Source organism: Solenopsis invicta, chromosome 12 (assembly GCF_016802725.1).
Source record: "Solenopsis invicta isolate M01_SB chromosome 12, UNIL_Sinv_3.0, whole genome shotgun sequence".
NCBI lineage: Eukaryota > Metazoa > Arthropoda > Insecta > Hymenoptera > Formicidae > Solenopsis > Solenopsis invicta.
In genome coordinates, this window is record NC_052675.1 from 14,857,045 (window position 1) to 14,871,502 (window position 14,458).

Consider the following 14,458-nt stretch of genomic DNA (forward strand, 5'->3'; position numbering starts at 1 on the left):
GGCACGCTTAAGTGTCGCCATTTAGCCCGGGATTAATCTGTCACGCGGCGAGCGTGAAAAACTATCCGTTTAAGAGGCCGACTCTCATGGAAGACCGTTTGATTGGCAGTTCCCGAGACAGAGAGACAGAAAAGAGAAGGAAAGAGAGAGAACGTGCGCACGTGTGAGAGAGACGGAGAAGAAGCTAGAGTTCCTTTTGGTGCGCGCTCCTTGTCGCGTCCCTCTCGCGCTCGCACTTATAAAGCCCCTTCGCTCGCGCGTATATTCGACTCGGAAGTGGCGTGAAAGAGAGGGAGCGAGAGACGAGAGGACAGGAAAGCGGAGGAAGACTTTATTTTCGGTAGTCCGATGACGTTCGCCAGCTCGCGCGAGCGAAGAGGAGCGGCGTCCCGGCGTCCCAACAGAGGAAGAGACGATGAAGACGACGACGTAAAAGAAGAAGAGGGAGAAGAACCCGTGAAGAAGAGAAGGAGGCGGGGAGAAGGAGGAGGAGGAGGAGGAGGAAGAAGAAGAAGAAGAAGGAGGAGGAAGAAGAAGAAGAAGAAGAAGAAGAAGAAGAAGAAGAGGGTACCTCCGAACACAATTTAAAAGATGACGAACAGCCGTACACACAAGCGAGGAGTACGACCGAACGCGAGAGATAAAGAGGCGAGAGATAAAGAGCGCCGTCTCTCTCGCGGAGGGAGATGCAAGAGAGAGTGAGAAAGAAACAGAGAAGATATAACACGAGGGACAGAGAGATGGCGAAAGAACTCACGGGAAAGATAGAAAGACGAAGAAAGAGAGGGAGAGAGAGAGAGCGCGAGAGACGAGCAGAGAGGAGGAGCGGGAGGATCACGCGTGCGGTTCCTTCGGTTGTTAGGTCGTTGTTATACAGGTTCTTAAAGGTCCCGTCGTCGCTCCGTCTCACTCTCGCGCGGCCGCGGTGCGCGCGCAAGCCTCGACCGGCGTCCGCCAGGCGCCGCTGGCGCTGTGGCCGGCCTCGGTCTGCGCGAGCGGGCCGCTCAGTCTAATTTGAACCGTCGCGCGCGCCCGACGCGGGGCCACCGACGATCTCTCTCCCTTCCTCCGGTCTCTCGCGACACGCGTGACACGCGAGGCGCCTCGTGTGTGTATGCCGCGTGCGACACACGCGACCCGATCACCCGCCGTCGTCGTCGACGATCCCGCACGGAGGCCGCGCGCGCGACCATCTCCGCGCGAGAGGAAGCGGTTTCTCGCGCGCGCGCGCGAGAGAGAGAGGGAACTAGGAGCAAAAAGAAGAGAGAAAGGATCAAAGGGGGAGAGAGGGAGAGAAAAAGTTGCGGAAACAGAGCGTGGAGAAAGCGTGACAACGCGCGAGTGGCAACGTCTCCTAATTACTCTCGTTCGTCCCTACCTTCGTACATCTTATTTGTGAAGCCTCCTTCCGCCTTCGTTATCGCGAGGGTGGTCCGTTTCGTAAGGCGAAAAGCTGGTACGCGCGCGAGAGTGGTGAGAATCGGGCCGAAAAGTGTAGTGCGCGAGCGAGCGTGCGGGCGGCCGACCGTACAGTCGAGAGAGGAGCGGTCGTCTCGTGGGTATATTTAAATAGTGTCTCGGTTGGTCAGAGAGGAAGCCGACACTTTCTTCATCTTCATCGTCTTCGTCTTCGTCTTCGTCTTCATATTCTTGTTCCCGTTTTCGTTGTACTGAGAATCTTCGTTTCAACGACCGTGTCACGCTCTCTCTCTCCCTCTCTCTCTCTCTCTTTCTCTCTCGCTCGCTTTTCCCGTTTCGGAATTATACGCAATATCGCGCGAAGGGTTGACTAGACGATCGCGGACGATTTTGCAAGACTCAATGTTGCTGACGGATCGGAAGGGATCGACGTTCCTGACGGTCGCGGGTGTTCCCTGCTGCGAGGTCGATCAGTTCCTTCGTCTGCCTGCGAACGCGAACGAACACGTGGACTAGAGAGAGAGGACTACTCATCATCATTCGGCCGGTTCGTCGACAACTATCAAGAAGCAGAAGAGAATCTCCGTCTGACGGAACTCGCGCGGTGAACGCAGTCGACGCGGCCCCCCCGGTTCAAGTCGGATCGAGAATGGTCGTGCCGATCGCGAATCATAATGATTACGACTTATGAGAGATCGATGTTGGTTGTCGCGTCCGCGATCGTCGCAGCCGCCGGTCGGGATCATCTGCGATAATACGACACCGCTCCAAAGAGGAGAGAAGGAAGAGAGAAGCGGCCGCATGGTGCGGCTCGCCACGGCTGCTCCCGCCGGCTTTGAGGATGAGGAGAATGGTATTGCGTAGAATGAAGAGGAATATGGAAGAAACCCCGACGTTCCACTACCGGTGGTACAACACCTCGTGAGGAGCCTGAATCCGGGAAGGAGAAGCTAACGACCACCGATTTAGCCATTTGGCGAGCGGGCCGAGACCGTGAATCAGGTCACCGTAGGTGACTAGTCGCGAGGGGGGGGAAGCAACGAGGAAGATTGAGGAACAGGACTCGGTTAACATAGGATCTCGCCGGAGTACTCGCGGCAGCGAAAGGGGACACGCTCCCCGAGTACGAGGAGGAGGAGGAGGAGGAGGAGGGGGCGAGAAGCAGCGCGTGCCTCTGTGCGAGTCGGGGTGACCGAGGTGTCGACCTCACCCCCGATCACACCGCCAACCAGGTTGGATGATGTGGGCGCCTCTGCTTTTGGCCGGGTTCTTAAGCGGCTGGTGGGGCGCACTGGCGCTCGCTGCGGCACCCCCCGCCATTCGGGACACCCTTGGGAAAACGTCCGGGGCGACGACGGGCATCACCGAGGCGAGGTATTATCGTCCGCTGTCGATAAGCGTACGGGTGGACGAGGAGGTCAAAGTTGGCCAAGTCACGGGGCACCGGTCGCAAGAGATTCTCGGCTACCCGGAACACTCGTCGTCCAAAGTTCGTCCTGCTCGTCGCGACCTCGACGAGGTCTCGCCCGTTGATTGGAGCCTGGTGAATCTCAGAGAAGACGCCTTCAGAAATGGAGAACGATCTACGAGGAACGACGTGCGACAGATCTCGTATTACTTCGCGACACGTGGCGCAACGTCGCCCGAGGTGGGTCCTGGAGCTCAGCGGAGCTCGGGATCCGCGCCGAATCCCGAGCGATCGGAAGCGGACCTCGCGAACGACGTGCTCTCCGCCGTCGAGACGCCGTCGGAAACGCGCGTACGCGCCTTTCATCCAGAGGTAAACGAGTCCGATCTGACTCGTGCGCCCCGTCACTCCTCGACGCACGCACCCCTTGCGTATCCACCGACGGAGTCGTCGATGCAGCGGCCGCGAGTCGCCAGATCGGCGAAGCAACGACCAAAGAACCGCACCAGGGCGGACTCGCCGCGCGAACAGCGGCGCCGTTGCAGGAACAAGGACAGGGGCTGCCGCGGTCAGAATTGGTGTCCCGATGTTGACGTGGGCAATCGGGCCTACCTGGCGCCCACCGTGTTCGAGGGCAAGGCTCGCAGTATGTCCTCGCGGAGGAAGCCCGGCCTGAACTACGCGGTGACCTTCGAGGTGAAGCAGGTATACAAGAGCCAGCCGGGCTTCCAGCCGCTGCAGAAGAACGACAGCGTGCGGCTGCACTTCCGCGACAAATTGGTGCCTGGCAAGTCGACCGTGTGCAACGGCCACGATGCTGGCAACAAGCAGCAGCAACAGCAGCGCGATAATCCGAGTGGTGTGGTGCGAGCCAATATTAAAAGGGGCAAAGTGTATCTAGTGTTTGTGAATCGCGTGGGACCCAGGAACTTCACGATCCTCGGCGAGCCGGTGATTCGAAACAAGAAGAACGAACAGGTCGTCCAAGCTGTCGTTCGACCGGATTACGGTGAGTCCCAACGATAATTATGCGCTTTACGGTCTTTGATTAGTCTCAGTCGGACGCGTGCCGCTAGAAAATCCGATGGTCGAAAACTGGATATGAAAAAGAGAATACCATTTTGTCGTAAAATACATCCGATAACAGTGTAGAAAGCAAAGTGGAAATTTGTTAAAACGTTTTTAACGAGATGAATGTAAAAAGGAACTTTTGTACGACAGTGCTTTATGTTTATATATTAATGCGGCATACGACCGCTCACACTTGTTTAATTTAGGCTTTCTACATGAGCGACACTGTATAACACAGTGTACAATCCAGTGCTTTTCAACTACGACACAAGTCGACACAATCATACATAGCTAAAATGCTGTGTAGCTAATTTTATGTCACTTCATGGATGATATCAACATATTTGCATTTGATATCACCGGAGCGAATGTCGTTTTTCCTAGCGAATATTTTTGACCCTCATATTTCTGCGCGATTTTGAAAACGATGTCAAATGGCCGATATTCATTTGGGGAGGTCGAATACATCTCGAATACATCTAGCTTCGACAGAAGCACTGTTTCAACTACAAGTCGACACTGTGTAACACCGTGTCACACAATGTACGACTGTGTTTCGTTGCTGGAAAAGACCCTTAAATTGCTGACAACCAATCTCGGAGCATACTTGACAGTTTTTATACGTAATTCTTCTTTGTAAGTTTACTAATAGTGTTCACGAACGATATTATATTATTAATTTATATTGACCAAAAATACGTTATCAATTTTGTAATTGGATTCAACATGGCACATTCGCTTAATGTATTTGATTTTCTAAACGATTATTCAAATTTGCTACATGTAATGATAACTGTAACGATTCGATGACGTCTACGGAAAACATTTTACTGACCTCTAGTAATCGTTATGAGTTATGATTACACAGTTGCGATTACATTCCAACGTTGCAAGAGATATACATAATCAATTTTCTGCACTGAAGAAGACTCGAATTGTGAGTCGAAACTTAGACTTAAACACTTAATTCTAGCTCTTATTGGTCAATTTATCTAATTTTTTATAGTCATTTGAATTTGTTGCACACATGCTTTAATTATACATTTACTTATAAAAAGAAATGTTTTATATAATTTTCTTCAGATAAATGAATATTATTTGAAGAGAAATTTTTCTAAATTTTTTTATTGTGGCACTTGTTACACTTTTTATCTTTTACGTCTTCGATTTAAGTTTCTTTATTACAACATTAATTCATCTCGAATTACATAGACATCTTTTTCAAAAGATTATGCGCTTAAACATAATCTCAATAATTCTCTTGTAAGAGAGAACCATTATTACGCAAATGTATTGATTACTCTTTTGGAAAACGTAATAGTTTAAAGGAAATTCTCACAAAGTAATGTCGGCGCCGTTAAAGCTCTCTCAAATGCAACATTAATTAGTACTTTGATTAAAAAGCTGCCGCGCTATAAAGTATCTTTTTTGTTGTTTGTAATCCAGAACTTTAAATGCTACACGGTTTTACGTTTATTAAGCAGCGTTCGTAGTTTATTAATAAATAAAATTATTCTGCGAAAATCATTTTTGCAATGACAATTATTGTAGCTTCCAGGTGTTAGAAATAACGCGTTACAAGTAACGAGTCATCGTTACTTTTATTTTTTTATAATAACAATTTGGTAATGACGTTACAATTTTTTATGTGAGCAATAGTAAAACCAGAGTTGGAATAATTAATTCGTTATCATATTACTCATTGAGAAATATTAACTTGTAACTTTACTCGTTACGTAACGAGCCAAAGTAACGCATTACCAAATTATAAGAAAGTAATGTTAACGAGTAACGGCGTTACTTGTAATTCAGTACTTCTCATCCCTTACAGCTTCTTAATGCAGTTTTGTTCTAAAAGAAGCGATAGAATCAATGATAGCATTGTTATAAACAAATTTACCATGTACTTTATACGTTCGTGAACATAAGCTGACGAATGTGTGTCTAGTTAATACAAAATTTTTTATCGCATTACAGCGCAGTTTTGTTAAACATTTTTCTTTAATGTTTAAGAGCTTGCATATTTTAGTTATAATTACAGTAAAAATAAGGCGCTTGAATGTAATGAGATAACAAAGTTAGGGGAGATCTTTTAAACTCGATTAATTTCAAATTTTACTTTAGCGGAATCATAACTAAAGACTTTAACAACCTGAGGTACTTAAGTTTCGAAGCACACATCGCCAAGAATGAGTTATTAGCTCGACTTTCGACAGCGAGTATCGGTCTATAAAATACGCCAATAAATTCGTTGCATATTTGAGTAAGCGAAAGAATTTAACATCCCTAAGGGCCTCCGCGCGCGGACAGGTTCGAATAAACAGGAACGCACCACGTGATATCTCACTTGTTCCCGATAATTGTCCGTCGCAAAGCTACCGCTTCGATCGATTTGCGATGACTCGAGGGTACGATTGAGCTCGATAGTTTTTTTTTTTAGTTGAAACGCGCGTCATCGATGTAGAATTCTCGATCAGTTTCGGGATATAGCGCGGCAATATTGTTAATATGGAGAGGGATGCGCCAACAGGCGCCTGTACATATTTCCCTTTTACAGACAGCCCGGCAATATGGCAGCTAACTTATGTAAACGCACGTGAATATTTTAATTCGCGCCTGATATAGCACGGATGTACAGGCACATTTTACGTTTAAATTCACTGCTAACTTTTATTAATTTACGGAACACGTTTTAACTGTTAATTAAAGCATAAACTCCTAGAAAAAAAATTATATGGGAATTTAGTAGAAAATTTTATTTTCTACGTAAATGCGATTTTTATTAAGTCATATAATAAATTCGTAATCCGTGGCGTGTTTGCTTTAATACGTTTTAATTTTTTTCCGTCGTATGATATATCCGTGTTTTAAATCCATTTTCATATTCGACACGTTGGAATCATCAAAAATTTACGGTAAACAAGATGGAGATATTGAAGTCATAGAATTTATAACGCGTTACAGTTTCAAATATCCTCAATCGGGAAGCTCTCGAGTGAACCGGCATTTTCATTACATGGTATCCAATAATACCATTAGATCATTTTACAAAATTCACGTCTGGAAAAAAATTATAATGCTGTTACAAAGAAATCCTCTTGAGAGCAGCGAAGTGTCACTTTAAATGCTGCAACAAACATCTCTCCTCGCACTTCCGCGAATTTCAAGGACGGTGTAATCGCCAACGGAGTGTCCAAACGTTCGGATTATCTCGCTGTAACTACGACGCCTACGTACAAGAGTGGCGCTCTCCGGGCGCGATCGTCGGGACGCCGTGCGTCGCGCTTATATTTAACCCGCCACGTAAGTCGCGAATCCGCGTCGCGTCGCCTCCTACCGAATCTCGTGCGTGCGTGTGCGCGCGAGATCCGTATGTCGCATCTAGCTGCATTTCCCTTCGTATTCACGCGTAATCGTCTACTCGCGGCATCACTCTCGCCAATCATCGCGTCGCGTCGCGTCGTTTCTTAACGGGCGGTGAGTTTTTGAAGGTGGTCCAATTTGCTGCCGGCGTCGGTTCAATGCGCTTCCACCTCTCCGCGCGATCTCCCGGCGTCGCCGAGACCACTGGTCTCCCCCTTCTCATCTTGGTGGCTGCATGGACCGCTGCCGGATGACTCGCATGACGACCTTCCGCGGTCGATTTATCGCGCCGAACGTGACGAATGATGGAACAGGGTCATGTTCCCTCTCCGGGAGACACGCTCATGAGATCCTCGCAAGTGACACCGAATTTGGGAAGCAAATTTTGTGTACATATATATATATATATATATATATTTCAGCTTTTGCTCACATTGATTTAAAATCAATTATTTCATTAGGATTTTTATTCAAAAATACTTGTCAGCAATTATAAATTAAGAATTAGTACGTGTTTAAAGTTTTTAAAATGTAATTTTTGATCAATTATAAATATCAAAATTATATAATTATAATGTCGAAATGTTCAGTCAAGTTAATTTGACATAAGGATTTGGATTTGGCAAACTTCTTAAGGATGTTTTAGTTATACGAGCTAAAAGTTCTCGAAATTTAAAAACTGAAGGCTTCTCTAGATTTATTTTTCTTCTTTTCCTAATCAACTACAAAAAATTTTGGTCGCAAACGCCCGAATTTTGGTTTTTGAAACTAGTTTCAAAGAAGAAAACAATGGAAAATTTGAGTTATAATGGTTTTACTGCAATTTTAAATAAATAACTTTTAAATGAGTAAGTGGATTTAAAAATTTTAATTGGTAATGCTTTCCCATCAAATTTGCAAATAAATACTTCAAAACGCGATTTTACAATCAAGAGTAAATAAAAAATTAAATAACTCTTAAACCAATAAGTGAATTGTGCTCAAATACTCAAATGCAATTCTAGAATATTCTATGAAACTTTAATATTTTTGGTAATGTTTTGAGATATGATCCATATATCTTTACACTGATAAGTAAAGACATTTTACATTTCCTCTGAAAGATCGAGATAAAAATAGATTACTTCGCATAAAACTTTTTTTCTACATTGACTTGCTGAAAATCTCTACATTTCGCTTGTATGACGGTAGAAATCACCGACGCCAATTGAGACGCGAGTAAGGAACGATCCGATTTGATTTACCTTAAGCGCTCGGCGCGGAAAAGTAGAAAGCCGCCGGCGGTACGACAAATTCCACACGGGCACTGGAGGATGACGGGGTCGGTGTCGCAGGCTTGCAAATTTTCTTCTTATCTTGAACTTCGTGTCGTGACGGAACGTAAGCGGTAATCGCGAGCGCGCGCGTCGGTTCCACCTGTCCTTAACAAGTGGCGCGTAATCGCGACGACGACAGACACGGTCGGAACGAGCGAACGAGCGAACGAGCGAGCGAGCGAGGCGCACGCGCGCTCGATCTTCAACGTTAACGGAATAAGAGGCATTAATGAAACGTGATAGTTGGCGGCCACTTCGCGTCGCTACTACCCCGTGTACAAGGCGTTCGAGATATTTGCGCCGACCTGCTAAACTAATTTGACAATATTTTTTTTTCTTCTGTTGAATGATTTCTTAGAAACTGTTAAATATTGGATAAAAATTATTTTTTTTAATTAAAAAAAGTATCCCTGCTTAATCGACATTCCATTATTATTATTATTTTATTTTAATTAATTCTCCTGTTTTATTTCTGTGAGAGATCAAGATCTTTTAATCATTTATTCATGCGAAATCATTGTATGAAAAGTTTTTCGTGCAAGTTAATTAGAATCTTATCCTTCAATCTTCAATAAATTTTGTTACAGAAAAGTTTACAGGAAACTTTTATAGGATTTTTAGTTTTAATGACATCTTATACACAGGTATATATTTCCTCTCCATGACTAGCATATTCTTCAGCACTTTTGCATTTTCTAATTATTTTTTAATAATTTTTCATCTTTAATTTTTCAATTTTTGACGACATATATATATATATATATATATATTAAAGTTAAAAATTTAAAAAATTAAAAACTAGTTTTATTAAGAAATAATCGTCAAATGCAAAAGTCGAGCAATTTCTGTAACTAATTTTCGATGAAATAGATAACATGGATTATTGACGATACAAACACTTGCATAAAAATAATCAATACGCTATGATCGTAAACATTATAGAAAATACATACGCAGCAATATAGCATTTCATGTTTATTGCAAAATTCGATCTGGTCGATACATAATTTTAGTCAAAAGTCAGGCAACAAAAACTAGAACAGGCTGGTAAATAATTATTCTTTCGCAGGTCTTATTACGATTACGCGAGAGAATGTAAACCATTAAACCAACAATTTGTGCTCTAATTAAATAATTGCGTAATACTGGTGCATGCAATAATGCATGGTTAAATTGCTAACATCAGTCCTGGTAATTCTCGATGATTTGTACAGTACGTTTGCATTCAAATTATTTCATCTAATCTTTAATTTAAATAATTTTGCTATCAAATTTATCCCGAAAATAATATTTTGTACAAGTGAAATAAATACTTTTTTTTATATAAATTTGTAAAAAAAATGTTGAAAAAAACAGGTTTTAAAATAACCAGTATTATTTTAGTTTTATTAAAATGAAAATTATGGTACGCTATCATGCCGTTGCAAGTAATGCCAGTAATTAGTACAAATAATTCAATTTTATTTTATTTTATTGCAATTCACCTCGATATAGGTTAACGTTTATTTATGGGCAGTCACGCGATCGACCTAAATGCGCAATGCGGATGCGATACAGATGGTTTTACAATCGTGGTTTTACAATCGCAGTAGCAGACGTTACTACTTTCGCATTCTGCATCTCGCTTTGTCTAGTGTACAGTAATATCACAACAAACGGAAATAAATTTTACGATACGAATTACACATTGAATAGACAAATAATACGTATGGAAAGAAAAATTAATTAACACGTTGAAACGATAAACGAAACTTATTCCAGTTGTTCGTGCGAAAGTTGTACGCGTTAAAATTCAAAATTATCTCAAAGCCACTTGTCCCTTCCGAATTTTTCGGTCGAATCGCAATTGCGAAACGTCGCGAATTAATTTGCGAAACGTCACGCATCATCTAGTGTTTTCGGGAGAAACACAGAACCGTAAACACGGATCTAAATTTCGAAGGTGTACACCGAGTCGAAGTACGTGATAGTCTCGGGGATGGTCTTGTGAAACGACGTCTCGTGATTATCGCGACGTATCGATTTTCACAAACGCTATTTTAATCAGTCTGGCGTAGCAGCTACCGCCGGAACAACGCCTCAGGACCGATCGCTTACCCAAGTTTCGGCGAAGATAAGCGAATTCCGGCGAGAAAACGAGCACGGGGCCCTTTGACGTGCTCGGAAACTACCAGCTGGTATTATATCCACCATCGTGTCGTTAACGTTTCCATCGTTCGTCTTCGTCGCCCTCGTCTCCCTTCGCCCGCCTCTCCCGTCCGCGGGAGTTCATAACTGTTGCGCTCGTTTGCTTAACGCCTACCTGCTCCGCGCGGGTATTACATCCATCTCGACGGCGGATCGAAAGTTTTCACGACTTATCCCATTATCGTTCGCCGAAGATGTCGCGATCGTGACAGGATACAAGAGGGGACGACGAGAAGCAGACACAGGGCTGGCTCGTGTTTAGGGAATTGCCGTCTGAGGTCCCGCGTCTTCCGAAACTCCTCTTAGGAGTTCCGATTCCCCAAATTTCCTTTCATAACGATCATCCCAGCAACTAATATAATGATAATCGCAACGATATAACGAGAAGAAGGAGGTTGCGGACATAAATTTCCTTGGACAAACGCGCAAGTTATCTTCGATCGAGGCCGCACGAGAGTTTCGGTCGGCCCTGCATAGCATCCGCGTACTTTCTCGCTTCGTGTACTTCGTTAAGTAGATTTATCACGTGCAAGTGCAGCGGAAGGTAATCGGATCTTCGACGCCCTCCCCTCCCAATCTTAATAAACTTAACAATCTCACCGAATTGTCGTGATGAAATAATTAGCCCGACTTTTTTTTGCCGGGATACATGCCCTCTCCGGTGAGCGACGCCTCGTAATTGTGCGACGCGCTAATTAGCCGGCGCACTAATTACGAGTGAATCCCGGCGAAGCGATAGACCGTGTTGACGTGGTGCGATTTTTTTCAAGACAGGACTAATTAGTAACGTTTCGTAGTAACGATCGTTAGTATCGACCGGTGCGTATGCGATTCCGAAATTTCAAAGTATTAACGATCAAGTAGTAGTAATATACATTATGTAACAAAGTGTAATTAGGATCTCTACGTATTGATAATATGGACAGTGCGTCATATTATTAATTGTCCAATTATTAAAATAATCCCTGTGAAAATTTCAAATAATTTTTATAATACATTTATGCTCTCAAGTTAATATAAATAATTTTTTTCTTAAATCTGAGTACTGAAAAAATTAAAAATAATTTATAAATTAACACCTTTAAATATTCAATTTTTGTTAAAGCTAAAAATAATACGTATGTAAAGTAGAGGAAAAGGGGGTATTATAGCTACTGGCTGATGGGAACATTACGGCTACTAACATTACGGCTACTCCTATTGTTTCCGTTATTGTGTGATGAATTCTAACAATTGCTTATGGAAATATTTATTTAGAAGCCCGTCATATTTTAATGGCGTTAATATGCCAATACACAATACCTGACAATTGTTATGAGGTATTTTTACTTTTGAGCACTTTGAAACTTTTTCAAGATACATTTTAGCAATTACATATACTTTCTCATTGTTTTTAAACTTGAGCGTATTATCATACGAATGTATGCACACTCGAGTGTATTCTTTTTGTTATTTAACTTTTTATTCATCTGTACACATTTCGAGTTATGCAAAGTTAACGTGGGATTTTGTTAATATGGCTTTTTAAGTGAAATTTTCAAAATATTTTTTCGATAAATTGATTGTCACTCGGGAGGACTATATTTAGAAACATTAGAGATATTATTTTATCCTGTTTAATGTTAAACAAAGATAAAATGATATCTCTAATGTTTCTAAACGGAAGAAAAAAAAATATATTTGTAATAAAACCATGCTTTTTTAAACTAAAACCAATTTTTTAGATTTATTTTCGGGCTAGTTATATTACCATCACTTTTCCTCTTTCACCGATTATGCAGTATGTCACATGTTTATAAATCATATCCCAAGTAATAAATATTTCATTAAATAACACTTTGACAAATATAATCGTTTAAGTTTCAATATAGAATATTGATCATTAACAAAGTTATTCAATGAAATGAAAACGAGTGCCATATTACTCTCTTCTTCTCTGATATATTCTGAAGCAACGAGCGATTGCGGAAAACGAAGAAATGCGTTCAGTACCGGGAGACACGCAGAACACAAAGTACGAGATTCTATGACGTTCCGTGACGGTTCGTTGATCCGTGATCTGTAAGAGCGGGTCCGCGAGTTCCTTCTTCTCCAGTTGGCGATGATTAAGCCGAGGAGGGAGAAGGCTGGAGACGTCAATTATAAGACCTTAATCGGAAACTCGTTCTCACATTCTGTTACTTTATATCCGAGCGGCGTAAAACGTACCGGAGAAGGAGACACAAAGAGAATCGAAGGAGGGCATCGGAAGAGTATCGCGATACATCTCAACACATCGCGCCTCTCTTTTCTCTATTCCAGCTTTCCGGCGATCATCCTTTTATCTTCATACTCTTCCACCCATCTCCCGGTGCGCTATCGGACGATCTATATCTTCTTCGGCAATCATGCGAGCACTTTCCGTAATTTTTCAAGCCGCGTGTAACCGTGTACACGTACACCGCATGTGTCAAGCACGTCTGATATACTTGTACAAGAGCGCAATCTTGATTAGCTATCCCACGCTATCCATTACAGTAATGTACAGAGTTGCGATAAGACGGCATTCTTACGTACGTAAGTGACTCGTAAGAGAGTTCGCATGGTTACTAGTAATAGTCATTCTCGCGGTCTCGCTTTTTCACAGGATCTCGTTACCAGAGCAATATTTTAAAGCGCTTAAGCAGACACGCGCGATCGATCGCGGACGAATTACGATGTCCAGACAGAAAATTGTAGGGTAAATCTAGTAGTCCAGTGGAATTTTACATTATATCAAAACTGTACGTTTGGTTTCGTCCTTTTGTGCATGCTTATCCACATGCATCGCTGTGCTGTGTTCAGTTCTCTTTGCGCGATTTCTTTTGTAGCCGCGAGAGCGCTTCCTGCCATTTTGTCGAGCGGCTACAAAATATAAAGCCGCCATAAGGGATTCCGAGTTAGGCAGGAGCTCACGTAAATGAATTAGCATGCGCATTATGTTGCGAATTAAGCATACCACTTGGACGCAAACTTAGTCTCGCCGAGCTCAACGGCACAATTCTGTTAATGCATGCCACAATGTGTCTGAAAATGAGTGCACTTGATATGCACTGTGTGCTTCTTGGAACGTAACTGATCAATTATCATAGAGCCTTGCGCAAACGTTGTTTTACGATCTACAAAGCTAACGGAATATTTCGAATATTCGAGATAATCTGCGTTACCACTGTTTACATGATTTCTCATTAACGGAAAAATGTAGCTTTGTCCTTGTCGTACTGCGATGATTGCAGTACTCTTGCTAAAAAGAATCCTTTTGAAACAAAAGTTTTTTTTTATCACAAGTATTAACACACGCATTGATTCTAAATTCGTTATATTGTTTTTGCATGCGTAATTGCAACGCTGAAATTAACTACACACATCGTGTATACGTTGTGAATTTCTTAGCGACTCCATTTCGTTTAGAAGCAAGCTCGTCGGAACCGTACAAACCAAGCGATCCTTCAGGACTGTCGCCTTTGCGTGTCCCGCGTAATGCGTAAAATGAAACGCGCGTGCCGAGCAGGCAATCAGGCTGATATTCCGAGTTTCCGGAAACAAATTACCGGCTATGTGTACGTCATTTCCTACATTCTTCGTGGCCGCTTTCTCGCACCTTCGATCGACTCACAGAACGTCTACGTTCACACTCTGTCGTCCGCAAAACGTGCCAGTTCGTGAAACACCGTCG

At 43.0% G+C, this 14,458-nt stretch overlaps 1 protein-coding gene across 4 annotated transcripts in view; it reads left to right on the forward strand.

Moving 5' to 3' along the window:
* Positions 1–654: 654 nt before the first annotated feature.
* Positions 655–14,458, forward strand: part of LOC105201747 (protein vein) — a 427,513-nt gene continuing 413,709 nt past the window's right edge. For all 4 annotated transcript variants that reach the window (XM_039456247.1, XM_039456248.1, XM_039456249.1 and 1 more), the window contains exon 1: positions 655–3,836. In XM_039456247.1, coding sequence (XP_039312181.1) covers positions 2,657–3,836 — 1,180 coding nt within the window. In that variant the 5' untranslated portion in view covers positions 655–2,656. The remainder of the gene's footprint in view (positions 3,837–14,458) is intronic.